The sequence below is a fragment of the Melospiza georgiana genome, chromosome 14 (assembly GCF_028018845.1).
Source record: "Melospiza georgiana isolate bMelGeo1 chromosome 14, bMelGeo1.pri, whole genome shotgun sequence".
Classification (NCBI taxonomy): Eukaryota; Metazoa; Chordata; class Aves; order Passeriformes; family Passerellidae; genus Melospiza; species Melospiza georgiana.
Genome location: NC_080443.1, coordinates 13,868,384 through 13,887,115, shown reverse-complemented (window position 1 = coordinate 13,887,115; position 18,732 = coordinate 13,868,384). Strand labels below are relative to the sequence as shown.

The following is an 18,732-nucleotide window of genomic DNA, read 5'->3' as shown; positions in this document are numbered from 1 at the left end:
TGGGGTACAGCAACCACATTTGGAGAACCACAAGCTCTTAATGCCACATGAGGACAAGATTAGGGTTGGAAGGGAAGGAAAGACAAGACAAATCACTTCTGGAATTTCAAGCCAGTCTCTTGATAATATGTTCCATCTGGATTTCAACTCAGTAACTGATAAGCAAAAGGAAAAAAACACCTAAGACTCATCAGAAGCATGGACTCTTGCTGCACTGGCAATACTTCTTACCTGAAAGCAGCTTCATTCTGCTCCAGCTGAACCAGATCTAATGTATTTCCCTGGATGGGGTTCATCACTCTGATAACAGAGGCCCACTGACCATTCCCTGCCTTGGGAGCACCGAAGATGGACTCAGGAAGATTCTCATTCAGAAAGGCTGCAGCCATCTCTGCAGCCAGTTCCCTCTCATCCTCACCTGCAGCCTCCACCATTTCCTACAGCATTAAGGGACAGGAGAAAAGAACAGCTCAGTGATTTCCCATCCCAGTATGCTGATGCTCTGCATAGAATACAACCTCCCTGTTTTGCCTAAGCCCAGGTATTCTGGGGAAAGGTACTGCCAGTGAAGACATAAAACCCATGAAGTCCCAAAGCTTCCACCCAGCCTGAGCTTATTCCCCAGGGAGCCTCTACAGATCAGAGCATGGCTGTGTCAGCTCTGCCCTTCTCCAGTGACAGTAGTCTGGGGAGCTGTTTCCCCAGATCAACAACCCTGGAAACAATTCTGAGAAGAAAATAAACCACCCACTGAAATGCAACCACCCTCAACCAACCACAGAAACCCCACAGAACAGTGTTACACAAGCAAGACTGTCCTCCACTAGGGTAGTTCTTGAAACCTTCCCTAACAACATGCAAAGGAAGGAACACAGGGAAGTGGTGCATTCTGCTGAAATTTCTGTTTTGAGGCAGATCTCCACTCCTCTTCCAGTCCCTGCATTCTCACAGAGCAGAAAGCCTTGCAGGTAATGGCAGCTGGGAATTAATGAGGAGGGAGCACTTCCAGGTGCAGAAGCCCCCTCTGGGGAACAGATGGGTGTACCTGTCCCCCAGCCCAATTACCTCAGCCATTTGCTGCTTCCTCTGAGCCTTGGTGGCCTCAGTGTAAGCGTTGTGGTCTGTCTCGATGATGATCAGGTTGTTGCTCTCTGGGTGAATGACAAATTTTCGGGGTGTGTACTGCAAGGGGAAGGCAACCTGGTTGAAGACTGCTCCCAGCTTCTCCAGTGCCAAAATCCTGGGGGATAAAGGCATGACAAGTGTTGAATACAAGTGAAAAACAGCTGTCCAAGAGAATCAAACTGGGATGGAACTTTTTCTTTGTGAAGCTGACTAGTGCTAGAGAGTAGCACCCTTCTCAGGCCACACAGCAACTAGCAAACAGCTCCAGAGAGCAGAGCAAAACTAATATCCTAAAATGGGAGCCCATGGTGTGAGACAGGTGTGTGCTGCAGCAAGAGGTCTTTGAGGGCTCTTGCTGTCCCAGGATGTGTTCTGACTGGTGCTAAAGCAAGTCTGTCCCAAGAGGAACAAAGAGCACATGGGAGAAGGAAAGTGCACATTTGGGGAACACATCATCTGAATCTAAATGTGACACTGACTTTGACATACAATCAAATGCTCCTCAGAGGCACTTCAGTTAAAAAGAGTATGAAAAATGCAATGCCAGCTCTTTCTTCCTGTGACTTGCTAGCTGAAATGCCAGTTCTTCTGGCATTTGGTGTCTAAAAACCACAAGTCTTTCCAGAAAGAATGGCTCCTTTAAAAGCAATGAATGCTGTAATATTTCAATGAGGACAGATATGAAAAAAGTGCCTGTTCAAGTGCATACAGCACAGCATCTGAATTTGTGGTCCATTATTTTCATTTATCTTTTTAGTATCTCAGCTGATCTTTAAAAAAAGGCAACAAAAACATCCCTGTCATGCCTCTGGTGTCTGAAATCACGTGGTTCATTTCCTGCAAAGCAGCCAATTCAGATCACAAACCACAAGACCCTAATACATAACAGGTCCACATTTATTAAAAGCTTCCCTCTCTCAGGATCAGAGAACTGAAGAGTAACTTGAATGACACTTATTTTAAAAAGCTAGAATATACAAATCTGAGAAGCACACCCCACTTATTTTTGACAGCATAACTTTCCTTATGTTGTCTGTTTTCTGAAACCCATCCAAGTTTTTCTACCAAATCATTATCCATAATTAAAAAATATTTTTGAAGTCACTTTACCTCTTTCCTTTTGAATGTCAGGTGGAATTCACTACTGCTTCACCTGCCTGGCATCCCAGCCCACAAGCATTTGTGTTTCCCCTCTGATGCTTACCTCAATGTGTTTGTGGAGATGGCCACAATGCCCTCAGGGCACTGCTCAGAAGCAAAACCAGATGCAAACTCCAGTGTCTCATAAGACAGGGGAGTCAGGTGGAAGCGTGATTGATAGGAATAACTAAGCCAGGAACGGCTTGACATGGCCAGCACCTGGGAAAGACAGGCAACAAATTTATTAGGTCTGGGAATGGAGGCAAGCTCACTTTATGCAATAGGAATGCATGTACAGTGCCCAGCTCTTCCCCACTGGAACAACTGAATTCTTGTGGGTGGACCCCACCCAGCTCAGAGAACACCTGAAAGACACTCCTTATTTTCAGTTTTTTCTGGAAATCGAATATGGCATGAAAAGGAACTTTAAAGCACAACAAATAGTCCAACTGAGGTGCACTGACACCACTGTAAAAGCAAAGTTCTACTGCTACCTATAAGAGTCAAGACCAACAATACTCTCATTTCTCCTTTTTTAAATAGCTTGTTCTAATGGGAACAGGTCTTTTGAAATAAATATTTACTGCTTTGTCATAATCCAAGTGCTGTAGCACCCGTAGTGAAATTTACTAAAAATCATCACTAGCCTAGACCAAATTATGAGAAAAAAGGAAGCAAATTGACTTCCAAACTTTCCAACTTTATACATTTGGCTAAATGAGTCTCAGTGCAACCTTAGTTTCTGCCTGAGTGACAACAGCTGATCTCAAAGCAGAGAGAGATTACTCTTGATTATTCTACAGGTATTCTCTGCTAGAGCTGCAAAGCTCCTCATCTCCAAGCTGGCAGGAGCAAGTCAAAGAGATTCACTCAGTGCACCTTAACACTACAGCTGAGCTCAAATTCCCAGATCCAGCTCCCTACACTGATCAGCAGTATTTCTCAACTCTGAAGGTGTCATCCAAAAATGAGTCAAGCAGGGGGTGGCTGATTTCCCCAGTGCCACATCAGAAGGGCTGGAAATGGCACTTCTGATGAAACACATTCTTCCTTCTATGCCAAATCTTGCAGATATTTTCCTTGAACCATGTATGGCAGCTGTCCAGCCCTTGGCTGAGCTATCCTCAACATGCAAGGACACAACCATTCACTGCATCAAGCATTCAAGGGTAAGTTTTCTGCACAAGGGTAAGTTTTCTCTCTCCATCTCTGTGCACTACAGCAGGCAAGATGTATCTCTCAGCCCAAGAACCTGCTCAGACCTCTCCAAGCACACTGTAAACACAGCCTAAGGGTCAGATGAATGCTAGTTCAGAGAAGGCAGGGCAGCACTACACAGCAGTACGGGGAGGAAGAACAAGGCTGTTTGTGAAAGAACAAGCTGTGAGCCAGGCAGCTCCATAATGAAGTCATTCTACTTCCCACCCTTACCCAGACGGTTCTGCTGTGCTGTAGGGATGCTTCCCCACCCTGCCCACCCATAAGAAAATCTGGGCTGTGGTGCCTGGGGAGTGGATCTGCAGCCCTGCAGGAGCTCCCTTACCGCCTCCTGGCCTTGCATGCGCACACGGAAGAGTTTGACGGGCCGGGAGCCGAGGTAGCGGGTCCTGGTGTCGGACAGGTCACCGGTGACGGGGTCCAGGACGGTCCGCAGCAGCACACCGTTCTGGGCAGCAGCAAAACAACAAGGCCCAGGTTGAAGGTAAGGGCTAACTTACCATGTGCATCATTCAAAACAATTAGAGGCAGTTTCTGAAGCATTAGCTGTTTGTTTTCCTAGTTGTCGGTACAATTCTCCCCTACAGCCACGCTTTTAATAGCAAAGAACAGGTCCTGCACAGGGCAGAAAGGACAGCCTCCAAAATAAAACAGACTGAGGACTTTAGTGTATCACACAAGCCATAAAAACCTGAGGGTGAATTCCAGATCCCCATCCCTCTTAGTACAAAGGATTTACCCAAAAACTCATGCTCCTCAAAAAGAGATTGCATTCTGACATCAAACTTGTGGCATGTGGAAGAACCTTAACTGTGATGATTATTTTTACCACATGTTGAATTGTCAAAACAACATTTTTTTGTCAAAGATCAGAGAATCTGTATTGGATGTAACAAAAAGTTGTGAAACAGCAAAATTATTAGAGCAGTGCCTCTGCTTGTGGGCAGTTACTTATTTGACACTCTGCCCTACAGGCAGTTTTTAAAGCGCTGCCCAACGTTTCACCCAGAAATATTTCTTAAAATATGCTTCCCTCTTGAATGGGAAAAGCACAATCTGTCCTACATAAATCTGGTATAATACACTGTCCTTTGACTAGTCTTTAGTCTAAAAATGTATGGGGAAACTCACACCTCTATGAAGTCACACAGTGAATTCCCCAGTCTGGCTTGTCAAACACATTGTAACAAAGAGGGATGGCAGGCTTTGTGTTCCACTGCATGATGACAGATCCACTTTCAAGCAAAAGCTCCTCAAGACACACCTGCCAGAGCCAGGCAAGAACCCCTCACCTGCAGTCCAATGTTCAGGTACAGAAAGCCAATGGAGCCCCTCTCTCCCAGCTCATCCTGCTTCTCTGTGCCACCCATCTCCACGATGCACAGCGACTCGGGCTGTGCAGGCAGTGCCTGCATACTCAGGGGCTGTAAACAATCCTGGGGGAAACAGACAGAGGGACAACACCAGTCAGCAAGGCTTGGCATGACAAGACAGGATTCAAGCTCCACCTAAGAAGCTTAAAGATGCCCTTTTAGATCTTCCAGAAAGAAGTGTTCACAGAAAAAAAAGAAAAAAGAAGTTATAACAGATGCTGGCTCTGTGCATTTTGGCAAGCAGGAGTGGCAGCTGCCTGGCCCTAAACTGGATCCTTCCAAACTATTCTAGCACCATTTGCTGCTATTTAGCATGGAGTGACCTAAGGAAAATTTAGGTTACTACAACCAGCTTTGAACACCTTATCTGTTGTGGATAAACGAACAGTAAGTTTGGTTTGCTGCCAACTTGTCTGCAGAATGAGTCTTTTAGTACAGGTACAAACAGGGAGATGAGAGGGAAACCCAACAAAAAACCCACCCAAAACAAAACAATGAAAGAAAATTATTTTGTGACTCATCAGCTGAACCTCCAGAGGCATAAGTGATTCTCAATAAAACTGGAGTATCTGTTAGAGGGAAAGACCAAGGGCCACGCTTCCTGCCAATCAGCAGAGAAAAACCATGCAAGCTGTCCATTCCTGCTCACCCATCTGAACACAGAAAGACAGTTTGGATGGTTACAGTCCACATTTGGAGGATCCTTCTGAACATTTCAAACCAACGACAGGGTAAAACCAGAGCAGCTACTCACTGAAGGGTCAAGTGAAATAATTCTGACAGTGTTGTCCACCAGTCCAACAGCAAGGAACCGGGAACGCTGCTCCCCAGGGGGAACGTTGGCCAGGCTCATGCAAACGACGTCAGCAGACATCTCCTTTCTCTCTGTGTACTCATTCAGCTGTCCTGACTGAGAGAGAAAAATGTAAGACTTACTAATTGGATACTTTGCTTTTAAACGATGCTTTGGATTTGTTATATAAACAATATCACAATTTTTAAACAATTTACAAACCCATGCCTCACTCTTCCAAACTCATTCACAACATTAACACACATACCGGGTCCATCTCAAAGTAAACCAGCTCTCCTCCAGTCAGTGCTATGACTACTTGTCTTTGGTTCACAGCACATTTTACAATGGTTTTCTTCCCTGGTGTCTTCCATTCATTTACTCTCTTATCTGCTCGGATGTGCCGGATCCCATCTGGATAAACCTGAAGGAAAAAAAAAAATCACCACATCAATTCTGTATTTACCATCTCTTCACAACTCCCCTTTCAATGGTGGTTCTGACTCAGCAGCAGCCAAAGGTAAGAACCACTCCTGGCAGCCAGTAATCTGAACTATGCACCAAGCTGAACCAGCAGGATGATTCTTGCCAGCTGGGAGAACTGCATCTTTCAACCACAGCAAGGAACTACTGAAGGAAATTATGACCCTTTTGAACTTGTCCAGTTTCACTTAGCAAGATATAAAAAGGGAAAGGCTGAATCAGCATCATTCTCTGCCAATCCACACCTTTAGACATGTGTTGCACTAATGCAGAAATCACATCTGTGCAGCAAGCTGAGAGTGGCAGACAGTAGACATGTAAGAAGGAGCTCTCCATTACCTGTACCAAAGCATCATCACCAAGAAGGGAGCAGGACAAGGTTGGTGTAGTGCCCAGGAATCCAGAGTCAGTCACTTCCTCTACAGTCTCTCCGATAGACAGCACCAGTGTGGCATTAACGAAGGACACGATAATGTAGGCATCAAATTCATCTGGTCAAGGGAGACAGGGAAAATAAGAAGAGTGCTGATTAATTAAAGGCAAGGCTTCCCAACACAATCAGCAGACAAATGTCTAGCAGTTACTCCTCAGCAGAATTCCTGTGATAATTACAGCTGCTGACAGTATTGCACAAGTTCGCTCTAGGACACGCTGTCCAAAAGCCAGCCAGTGCCGGACTCCAAACAACGCAGCCCCGAGCCAGGGATCCAACCAAGATCCACATCCACAGTCAATTCATAATGCTCTGCATTCTGGCAAGCAGGATTCTTGTCTATTTTTTACAAAGAATGCTCAAGTTCTCCAAGTCTTTAAGACAGTTGTCCCCATCACCCAAAGAGATGAATCCAGATTTAACACCCAACAAAGTAAAACTAAATTATGTACTCCAAAAATTTGAACATAAGGAATCTATCTGCAGAAACCACACCACAGATGTTGCACACAGGAGGTTACAGGACCACAATCTCTATCTAGCAGCCACACAATTAAAGGCTGCAGAGAACAATTAGGGTGCATTGCAGCAGAATTCAGGGTTAAACCTGCTCTACTGCCCTCCAGAAGCTCAAGTGGCTTCCATTCACACTGTGAGAGTCTCCTGGGATAAGAAACAATTACATTTTTAGGATAGTTGCAATACTGTCATTTATCCCAATAGAAGTAAAGGTCAGTGTTTGCTCTATTATCTCCAGTACTGGCTTCTCCCAAAGGGGACAGCGTGGGAGACTCCTGTAGCTTGGACATGGAGGAGCTATGCTAATCAAAATAATCTTAAGAGCTTATTTGGAAATAGGGAAACTTTGTGGGACATGAGGGTAGTAGGACTGGGTAAAGCAAAAATCCCAGTTTATTGCTCTCTGCTTTCACTCTGCAGAAAGCAATAGGTCTTAAGAGGGGAAGAGGACAATCTCATTAAAAGAGAATAACAAAAGCAACAGAAACAATGAAGTCTATTGGGAAATGGATCCAGGAGCCTTGGAAGAGAAATAAGATTGCCTCAGAGAAGCAACTCCACTTCTACTGCTGTTGTCATGCAGCTGCTATTTCTTAAAAAGAAAATTCCTCATTTTAACCCAATTCAACCCAAAGCTCAGACTTGGGCACCACAGTGTACCTAGTGGAGGTGAAGGCATAAGAGCTGTCAGTTTCTGCCCTTGAAAGGAGACTCTCCATAATTTTCCAACATGGAGAAGTGGTTAATAACTTTAACAAAAAAGGAAAATAAAGGAGTCTCACTGGGATGGAAATGGGATGCCACAAAATACGATGCAGCAGCTTAAAGGACCCGAGCTGGGTTAACCAAAACAAATGCTTTAAGAACTAATAATTCTTTTCTTATCCACCCCGTTTAGATGGAAGCATTGCCAAACCTGCTGTGTCACGTTTATAACAAAAAGTTCTTACATACAGTTGAAAATATGCAAGTGAAAAATTAAAAAAACTCCAAATCATTCTTCTCTGCAACATCTGGTACACAGACCACAGCTCTGATCAAACTGAAGAGTTCTGTGTAACTAAAGCAATTTCAACAGAAGTCTGTGGCATAAACTCTTTTACTACTCTATTAACTGCTCACAGCCTATAACCTCCAACAGCTCGAAATTCCTACACAGAGGAACTGGTCCATTTAGGGAAATGAGAAAGCAAGAACTCAATCTGCAGAGAGAACTCCATCAGTAGCACCAATGACTTGAATGCTTGGCTAAACAGGAGAACTCCTCCAACACTAACAGCAGATGATAAGAGCTCAGCAAGACACACTTGCACACCATTAATTTTTTATACAGCAGCTTCTCCTACAAACTTGCTCAGATTTTTCAACACCAGAAGTCAACAACAATTCCTCGATCATGGAGTTTCCAGCAGTTCACAGGCTAAGCATTTGATTCATAAATATCCCATAGACAGGATGTTCTAAGAATTCCATTTCAAAGACCACTGTTGCTTTCCAAATTACTTCAGAGCTGCTGCCTTCCTCCCTAGGGGCTGTCAATTCTCATGATAAACCACTGTGTCCCAGCTGGAAGCTTAAGCATGTGATTTGGCATAGGACAAAGAACTCCCATCTGAAAACAAAACAGATTTCCTTAGTCCTATCTAAACCAAAACTCATTCCTACCTCTTAATACTTTTTAGCTCTTTCTTTCCATTGGCTTACATTTATATTAGAGCATGCCTTTAAGTCTATGTCAATAATAATGACAAGTGCATTTTTGCTTGAAGTCGGTTTTGCTTAATGACTCTCTGCTGGAGCTTTTGAAGTAAAAGGTTTGATTTACCAGAATTAAGTCAGTGAATAAGACACATTCATTTAGGTTCAAACAATACATTTTTGGTTTAGAAAATATAGCAGTCTAGTTGAAATTAGGAAGACTAAATCCCTAGGGCACACTGAGAAGCGTTCTCAGTTAGAAAAAGAAAAGATCTACGGATTTTAATATGAAAAGATGTCTACTTAGCTCTGCACAATCTCAAGCAAAACATCAGGCTCCCCAGAGTTTTGAACAGATAGACATTATTTTGTATGCAGACACAAGACTTCAGAGATGCTTATTACAGTACTAATTGCACCAGTCAGCTCCTTTCAGTGAGTAACAGAGACATTTTAATGACTCTGAAGAGCCACAGCTGGACTCGTTCTCCTACACATGCATTGCAAGTTTTCTGCAGCTTCATGCAAACATCAAACACTTATGAAAACATGACATTTCAGTCCATGAACTCTACACTACTGTGCTTTTTATTATTTATCATGGATTCAGTTCGAGTTAGTCCATGAGAATTCCATTCTTATATGCCAGTCCAGTCCTGGCCGTTTTCTCACACTCTGAAACATCTGAATTTGGACTGAGACAAATGCAGTCGCCACAAGCTCAGAGGAGCTCAGGGAGCAAAGTGGTGAGCAGAGTCAGAGCTCAGGATCACTCTCAGTTAGCAGACTCTGAGGGGATGACAGCACATTTTCCTGGGCTTCTGTTTACTACAGCGTGGCGACTCCGCAGTGCTGACTCACCGCACGCTGTGTGCAGCAGGAGTGCCAGGTAGGGAATGCTGGCTCCCAAATCCCAAATCCCATCTGTCAGCACAGCACAGCACACACCTACACCCACTGATCATTCCACTGCAAGAGCTTGGTGCAAATCCTACCCACTTCTGTCTCACAGGCAGATGAATCCCATAACCACAGGACATTCCCATGCCAGCAATACCTAAAACTGCTCCAAGCACACTTGATCTTTTTCTCTTGGAGGTCTGTACAAAGCAGCTGGAAGCCTAATCTTGAGTCTACAAGAGAGCTGAAAATACCCCTAAAACACACACATCCAATTTTAGCAAGAACTGACTGTTCCACAGAGACACAGCTGATTGTTTTGCTTCCCAAGGACTGCAAGATGGACTGGGATCTGCTTTCTACTCCTCAGCTACTCAAACTTCAAAGGCAACAATCTTCAACTACACACCAGTTTCTAGAATTTGTTTAGTGAAGTGCTTAGCATCAATGCAGCCCCATGCTGTTGGGATTCTCTGTGGTTAACCTGTGGTACTGTACAGTAGCCCCTAGCAGTAGGTACACACCTGTGGTGATCAGCACCTCCACCACCAGCCACCTGTGGAAGAAAAAAAAAGGCTTGGTATTGGTAGTGAGTATCACCACGTACCAGCCAAGGTTAGTATTTGCTTTGAAGACTGCAGACCTGGGTGTTTCTTGCAGAGGCCTTGCAGCACACACTGCAACACTGAGGCAGAGCTGGGCAACCCCAAGCTGCCAAGTGTGCCCTCAAGGGCACTTTAAAGATTACATACATGTTTGAAAATGTTCTGCACTCTTTCTGATTAAAACCTACTAAAATAATTTCTGAATTCCAGAAACTGGAACTTGGGAATCAGTTTCACAGAACTATAAACAGTGAGTAGCACAGCTTAACAACTACAGATTCCAGCCTTTCTGAATCATGGAGGTGATCATGCTGAAACCTGGAAAATTTGGAAGGTGGAAAGAAGAGAAGGCAATGAGACTGGTCCTGCTTCCTGCAGATCATCAGTGGTCCTTCACCTCCTGAAAAGTCAAAGTCTTCTTCTGGAATCCCAACAGAAAAGATTTTAAAACTGTAAGGTGATGTCAGAAGCCTCCAGTTCTCAGAGGGAGAAAATCTTACTAACTTCTTTTCCAGAATGCTGGAGAAAAGGTTTCTAACAAACTGGAATGCCTCTTTTCAGAAAACCATGTATTTTTTAATATGAACTGTGGAAACACTTCCTTTTGACCCTTTTACTTCTTGGAGACATGAAGGCACTTTATGCTCAAAGTTCCTCCCTTGTTGCTTAGACAGTACATGAACCTCAGGACATGAGCACAGGAATTCATGGCAGGTCTCACATGGCAAGGTAAATCCCACTGCAGGATTTGAAATTCCCACAGGGTTACTGGTTCCCTGGAAGACACACTACTCTGCTTAAATGCAAGGAGTCATGTCAGCACAGCAGGCTAAGGCCTCTACTGCAACAATCTGGCCTTTCCAGATCCCCTGTATAAACCTAGAGGAGTCTTTGTGAGAGTTATACAAAGCACTGCTTGGGAAACAATCCCTGACACTGCCAGCACCCAGAACAGATTCCCTACAAGCTGTTTAGGTGTTTCTGTGCAATTCTGCTCTCATCATAAAGAGAAAGGCAGAAGGTGCTACATTTCCTCTTGTACATTAGTAATAACAAGGCTATTATTTCAGATCACAAAATTAAAAATAAACCCCAACGACCAACCAAACCTCCAATCCAGTATATTCTGCCAACTTGAAATCTTAAATCTTTCTGGAATCACAAACCTTCCACACACTGCTGGCTTTTGAATAGAGAGTATGTCCTAGTCCAGAGTGGTTTTTTCACAGATATGCACAGAAGAAAGTAATAAAATGCAAACACTGTTGCTGATTTATCATCTTTGTTCCATAATTTGTATCCCACTCTCTCACAAAGAGCTGATTACTGCAGTTGTCAACACACACATGAAGAATAGTGAGTACAGTCCAACAACAAGAATAGCTGTTGCCTGCTGCTGTTTGAGCAAGAACTTATGGGCAAAACCTTATGGGAAGTGGGAACACATGAGAAATTCAGCAGCTTCAGGCTGCAAATGTACAGCTGACACAGCATAGTGGGTGATGGATGCAGCTGCAGGCAGCTGCTTCCTTGTCAAAAGGAAGTGTGACAATACGAGGGGACCAGAGGGTGGGTGGCTTTTTAAGATAAGCAGGTGGCTGCTGACTCAACCCACAATTTCTGAGGATGGCACACAAGCATCATGCAGCACCATTCCTATCTCCTTGGACAGAAAACAACAACAAACAAACCACACACAAAAACATTACGACTTCCCTGTGCTTCAGGAAAATACTGCATACCTTCAACATGTCTCCTCACAGTCCATACAGCATTGGGGTTACCAGGCAGCTCTGAGACAGCCATTTCAGATACCTAAGAGTAAACAGGAAGAAGGTTCTTTTGCAAACAGATGTTTACACTTTACTAGAGTAAGCAATCAAACCACGAGCGGTTTTTAAGCTTTCCCACAACTGGGCAGAAAAACTAACAATTCCCAATTCTGATGCTCTCAGCCCGTGCCAGATGTGCTACAGGGCAAAATATGGTCAGCAATGATATGGCAACATTATTGCTGTGGATGATCAGCTTCAAAACAAGGTCATCCACCCCCAGCAGAGAGCAGCAGCAGCTGGCAGACACCAGGAATGTTCCAGCTCAATAAACTCAAGTATTAGAAGAAACAAAATGCAGGTTTTGTTGAAGTCAAGTAAACAAAAAGCTTTTGAGACTGTAAGAATACACAATACAACCCTTCTATTCCTCAAGAAACAAGAGAAAGTAGCTCTCCAGACTAGAGCAAAAGGACAATCCCCTCATTTCAGCAACTTTGTTTCAAGGATTTCCTTGCACTGTCCTCATCTCTCAGGTTTTTCTCCTGAAGTGCTGGATGTCTTACCTCAAGTCCATGTCTCAAAACCCTCAGGGATGACCTGGGCCCCCGACCACAAGCCACATACAACTGGGGTGTGTCTTCATTGGCCAAATCTGCTATCTGTGTGGAGAAAAAGTGTCAAAACAACGTCCATGGAATGAGAAAATAAAACTATAAATAAATATATATATCACACTACTGCTTTAAGAATGTTTTTTCAAACACCAAAAGCTGTGGAGATGCCATGGGGTGTTCCAGCTGCTGCCCTGAATGTTAATTTTTACTGAAACTCTTTGCAAACAGCTGGTCTGATGGTCAACAGAGAAGCATCACAGAATCACTGGCTGACACCTGGTGTTCAGATATGCATTTATTGCCACAGGAATCAAATCTACCAGGCCAGGTACCAATCTCAGGCAGCTGTCTGAGAACTCTGCAGATTTGCCTCTCCATGAGTCTTTACCTGGAGCAGTATTTCTGGAAACCTGGAATAGTTTAGCTGCTGACTCCACTTACACATGTGGCAGACAGGAACTCTCTGTTAGCAACATACCTGACAACACAGAATAGGAGACAAACTGTCCAACTCATCCACCAGCACCAGGTTCTTCAGAGGTCGGGGCTGGAAAAAGAATGTGTCTCCTTCCTCAAGAGGCATGGCAGAGGAAAACTCTGGCTCCTCATCATCATCCCCCAGGTGAGCTATCTGGTACAGGTAACTTGAGACAGAAAAAAGTGTGTCAGCATCTTCAGAGCAAGGCTCATGGAGCCTTCTTTAAGTAAGGCTTAACTAGATATTCACGTAGTGGGAAAGAAAGAAATCTAACCCTACATTATTCAGTTATTAATATTTGGCTTTAAGGATTATCTTCTGGGTTACAAAATACAAAAAAAAAAAAAACCAAAAAAAACCAGAGGCCTGCAATGAAAAAAAAAAAACCCCAAAACCCATGAACAAGAAATCCCCCCACAACCTCCCAGCTTCAGCCCTTCACATTTGCAGCTGTCACTGGCAAGGTATCCCAGAGTTTCAGTATTTTGTTTACCCTTGAGCCTTTTAGATATTCTTGTGTTTAAGCCAAAGCAGCCACTGAGAGCTGAGGCCAAAAGCAAGGCCAATGGCTAGGACTTCATCTCCACATTTGTCTATTTTATTGGAATACTCTCACCTTTTAAATTATACTATTTTAACCACATTCCCTATTCCAATTTATGAGCTCAATAAAACAACAAATAAAACTTCAGAGAAGAAAAAAAAATCCCACAGAAAGACAGAATGAGTTACTTCCTGCTTTTAATAAAACTCAAATATGGCTTCCTCAGTTCAGATTCAGTCCAGCAAACTGGCTGGGGCTCCCTCAGGTGGCTGACTGCAGATACAGTCAGGAAAATCTCCATTCCTGTGAATCCCTCCCTCAGACACAGTTAAGCTCATCTTCAAAGGTGTGCATGATCATTTAGAGTATTTAGAAGTCCAAACATGAATTTAGAGAAAGCCCTCAAGTATACATCTAGTAAGGAAAAGAACACACCTACTAATAAGAAATCCTATTTACTTCTGAGTGGGCCATACACATAAAAATTCAAAACTATCAAACTAATTGAAAAGATAGTTCATCTGATACGTGATGAACCCTACATAAACAGCAAGCGCTCAATTCTTCCAAAATCTGCTGCAACAGCAAGTAACCTTTTGTTCTCTGCACTTCATCATCTAATCTGAGTTCCAACAACAACAAAATTCCCCCATTCATAGTCTAATCCAACTATTCTTCTCAAGCCCTCTGAACAAAGCACTAAGCTACCCATTAAATCAGAGGTGTTGGCTTTCTATGCACAGTAAGTTCAAGGGTCAGTCTGCAGGCCTGAACAGAACCACTCTGCTTCAGGGAAAAAACACTGATGTCAAATTGTTTACTCACTGGTTTCCAAATTCAGATGCCACAAAGAGAAATCCTGTTTTCAGCACACACATGGCAGCAGCAACAGGAACAGTGTCAAAGTACTTCAGTCGAATCTCTGTTACCTGAAAGCAGATGAAGATGTGAATATGATGCTAAAGTACTGGAGCTCCATGTGTGATTTAATAACAAACATCTGCCAGCTATCTTCTCCCAAGAAATGAACAAGAGCAGGCCAGGCTTAAAACATCAGTAGTTTGGGGTACCAGGTTATAAATCACAAAATCCAACTGACTATTTGAACACACAAGCCTTTCTGCCTTTTGTAAATCAATTTGGAAAACAAAAGCTGTAAAAATGGCAAGCTGCCTAAGAGAAATTTGCTTCACTGAACACCACCAATTCTCCACTATTAGAAAAACAACTGTCCTAAGCAAATTTCTAAATTTGATATGGTCACAACAGCTGTTGGTGAAACATCCAAGAACAATCTTCAGGCACTTGAACATCACAGAATCACAGAGTATTCCAGGCTGGAAGGGACCAACAAGGATTATCAAGGCCAGCTCCCGGCTCTGCAGAGAGCAACCCCAAAAATCACACAATGTCTGAGATCACTGTCACTCCTTGAACTCTGGCAGGCTTGGTGCCTGCTACACAATCATCCCCTGTACCAAATATGACATGTTTAGGTGGAGAAATTAACATTCAACATTTACTAAAAAAGCCCAACCAATCACACTGCAGCAGAGAACTTTTCAGAGAATACTAAAACAAGCAGCAGCAAGCCACTGCAAGCCTGTTATTTCAACTCCCAGACCAGCTGTGCCAAGCTAACTACCTCATCTTGCAAAAATATTGATTGCAGCATGTAAACAGCCAATTAAGAGACTAGAAGGTACTTGCTGAAATCCAGGGAAGCTAAGTTCCACAGAACAAGTTACTGAAATACTCTCCAGGAGTTTCATGGACCACAGTTTATATTCTTTAAAAAAAAAGACCACCTCTAGAACATTTTAAGTATGATCAAATGACTGCAGTTTAATCCTCAGAGGATTCTGCAAACCTTGCACTGTGTGTCTTTATGAGTAATACCCACAGTGGTGACCAGTGTTAACTCTTTTACAAATCACATAAACCAAGTTCCCTTATACAGTTAAACTCACAACAGTAAAAATGTATCACCTTAGGGAAAGTAACTGATTAAGAACTCCTCTCAATTAATGCTTCTGCAGTCAGGTGATGCTTACCATGTCTTCATCAGTCTCCAGAGTAATTTTGAAGATGTCTCCCTGCTCTGTCTGGGCCAGGAAGAAGAACATGGACTTGGTCTTATGTGTTGCAGAGCAGACAAAGATCATACCCCTCTCTGGATCATCCAAGTCATTCTGTCAGGAAAGACAGTGGAGGTCATTGGTGGAATTACCTGACAAGCATAGAGGTGATTTCACTGACTGAAGTATTTCCATTTCACAGGTGCCTTAAGAGCTCATAGTATGTAAGAGGGTTTTTAACACAAAGCACATCCCTTTGTTACACCTGTGGTCACCCTTAGTACATCTCTGCCCCAGAAGGAAATACAGCTGTGAGACACTGTGCCTAAGCATCATCCCTCACCTGTTTTACCTTCCTCTCTGGGCAACTCTCACATACCAAAGCCCGAAACACAGGAAAGGGCTGTAACCCACACACAGCTGGTTTTGAGCACCTTGGCAGGTGTTCAAAGCACTGCATTCCTAATACCAAAAGGAGAGGAAGCACCCTTAGATGCAACAGAGCAGCTGTTGAATTCACCTGCAGCTACAACTGCCACTGTTCAGCATCTCAAGTAATCCTACCTTGCACTGACAGTGCTGCCTGATCAGAGTCTTTGGAGTATCTCCAGTGTAAATCTCAGAGAAGAGACATGAACCACACTCATCACTTCAGGCTATGCCCACCTCCATCCTCCCTCTCAGATAACACAGCCAGTGAGGTAGATAAGCCAACATGTTTTTAACTCATTTTTTTCTTACTTTAAAACCTTTCTGGTGCCCTTAATCTTGAAAGGCAAATTCCAAGCATTCGTAATCTTAAAAAATTCTCACCCGTCTCCTGGGAATTGGGCATCTGATATCAGGCTGGTCACCAAAGTTTTTGTAAGTAATATAGTTTTCAGAACAGATCAGCACCCCACTGGGGCCATCAGAACCACCAGGAACTGAAAGAAAATTATTAGGAGAAAAGTCTTTATCATAGATGTGAATGGTTGCCTGCAGAACATTTGGTTTTCTTTAATGCAGCACCATTTCCAACACTCTCCATCACCCTGAATATATGAATCTGCTCTTATTGAAAAGACAAAAGACTGAGTACAGCTGCATGTGCTGCCACCATGAGAACAGGGCAGATGGAATCAGGGATCTGGAAGGATGCAGTTTCTGATAAATTGCTTAGGTTTTATCCTTCCTGGCTTTTTTTTTTTTTTGTCTAGAAAGCCATGACATGCCCAAAATACCACACCAACAACTTGTCAGATAAACACAACCTTTCAGTTTCTGGTATGTTTGCTTCTAGAAAAATCCATCAGATGGATTAACATCTTTAGTTAATAGGAGCATTTCTAAAGCCATACTTTGTGATCTCAGTGTAACAAATCACATCATCAAACAGATTCAGCACAACACTTGGTGTCTGTCTCACAGCTGCTTATAGGAGATGCAACAGGGCAAGCATACAAAGATGCTCTCCCAGCTGAGCACTTTTTGTGCTTGGGGAGGAACCTGCAGCAGTTTCCCTGGTTGAAGGTGTTGTATTGGCTTTGCATCCAACCCTTCCAAGTGGGCTTTTAGTCCACACATTCATCTACTGCCCTCAGCAGAGGGAATCCCATTAAAGAGAGTAAAATAGCATCTACACATTAACTAAGTCCTTTTGCACTGCCACCAGCTACAGGAGCACTCTGAAACAGCAGCTGCTTCCATGAATACTTGTGTGAACCACCCCTCATTACCTGACTGCAAGGTTAATTAATTAATTTATACTAATGGCTCAGACTACAATTGAAATAACTCCTAAGAGTATTGACTGTGTTTTCCTGGGGAATGGGACCCAAGCAGGCCCATGCAAAAACCAACTCTGTGGGTGGTACCTGTTATGAGGAAGTTGCCATGCTCTTCCAGGGGCTCACTGTATTTCCTGACAACATGGTTCAAACCCAAGTCCAGTTCATAAAATGTCAATGTCTGCTGTGTGTTGGCTGCAGCTTCACCTGTTGGATCGTTGTCTGCTTCCTAAAACAGAACACATGGAGGTGTCTTTGTAAAAAGGGATTAAAAGGAGGAGCAAAGCTGATGTGTTGGGAAACGGTTTTGAGTAACATCAGAATGGGGCCAAAAGACTTGCCAGAAGCTGCAGAAAATAAGTTCAGACCAAGAAAACAGGCATATTTTCAGGTGAAAAGCAAAAAGAATCAATCACCATGACAAAAGAGACTTGCCCATTCTGGCTGAAGGCAAGACAAAAAGTCAGTAATCCTGTAAAAAATGACACCTGTCCCAGACAGCAGAAGCAGCCAACACTCCCCAGTGACAGATGAAGAACAGAACAGGAACAACAAAGGTCAAAATACAGCAAAGGGAGATGAAGTTCTTCTCACCTCATAATCCATTTCCAGACAAGCAAACATTGGGTTTTCAAACCCCACGTCGACTCCCACCACGTGGTAGACCAAGGTATTGGCCTTGTGGGCTTCCAGAGGGGAGGAGATGGTGAGTCGAGCAGCAGCATCCCTGTTCAGGATATACACCAGCTTCTGCTTTTCAATGGCACCTGCAGGGAAGGACAACAGCACGTGAAGCCCATTCCTTGATAACCAAATCTCACCATACCTGCAGCCAAAACTGAGCTGTAACTTGGAAAGAGAACATCAGCACTACTTCAGCTGAAGCTCACCACTGGTGTTTATCTCTGTGCCACCAACTAACCTTGAATGTCACATTGTAAATCTTTCAGATTGCAAGCACAAAATGACAACTTCAGCCTTTTAAAGCCAAAGCCTGACCCTTTGAGCTACATTCACCTGGCCCTGTATTCCATCTACAATGGTTTGAGGGAGATCTACTCATTCTTGTTACCACACAAGAGATGACAAACTGCAAGAAAGCAAAGACAAATGGAAAGAAGCATCCAGATGTTCTGCTATTTAAAACCACAGAAATATTTTACTATTTTACAAACTTTTCCATAGAA

General features: G+C 43.3%; 1 protein-coding gene and 1 non-coding gene across 3 annotated transcripts in view; both read right to left on the bottom strand.

The window, feature by feature from the left end:
• SF3B3 (splicing factor 3b subunit 3) overlaps window positions 1–18,732 on the bottom strand; it is a 28,928-nt gene that overhangs the window by 7,950 nt on the left and 2,246 nt on the right. For both annotated transcript variants that reach the window (XM_058034251.1, XM_058034252.1), the window contains exons 4-19: window positions 18,140–18,312; window positions 17,633–17,774; window positions 16,590–16,702; window positions 15,753–15,890; window positions 14,524–14,627; window positions 13,155–13,320; window positions 12,626–12,721; window positions 12,030–12,102; window positions 6,472–6,623; window positions 5,918–6,073; window positions 5,611–5,766; window positions 4,776–4,919; window positions 3,809–3,931; window positions 2,330–2,484; window positions 1,066–1,240; window positions 232–437 (exon numbers count right to left, since the gene is read on the bottom strand). In XM_058034251.1, the coding sequence (XP_057890234.1) occupies window positions 232–437; window positions 1,066–1,240; window positions 2,330–2,484; window positions 3,809–3,931; window positions 4,776–4,919; window positions 5,611–5,766; window positions 5,918–6,073; window positions 6,472–6,623; window positions 12,030–12,102; window positions 12,626–12,721; window positions 13,155–13,320; window positions 14,524–14,627; window positions 15,753–15,890; window positions 16,590–16,702; window positions 17,633–17,774; window positions 18,140–18,312 (2,272 nt within the window). The remainder of the gene's footprint in view (window positions 1–231; window positions 438–1,065; window positions 1,241–2,329; window positions 2,485–3,808; window positions 3,932–4,775; window positions 4,920–5,610; window positions 5,767–5,917; window positions 6,074–6,471; window positions 6,624–12,029; window positions 12,103–12,625; window positions 12,722–13,154; window positions 13,321–14,523; window positions 14,628–15,752; window positions 15,891–16,589; window positions 16,703–17,632; window positions 17,775–18,139; window positions 18,313–18,732) is intronic.
• On the bottom strand, window positions 16,356–16,435 carry LOC131089654 (small nucleolar RNA SNORD111). The gene has a single exon (XR_009115259.1). It is a non-coding gene; the product is annotated as a small nucleolar RNA SNORD111 (small nucleolar RNA).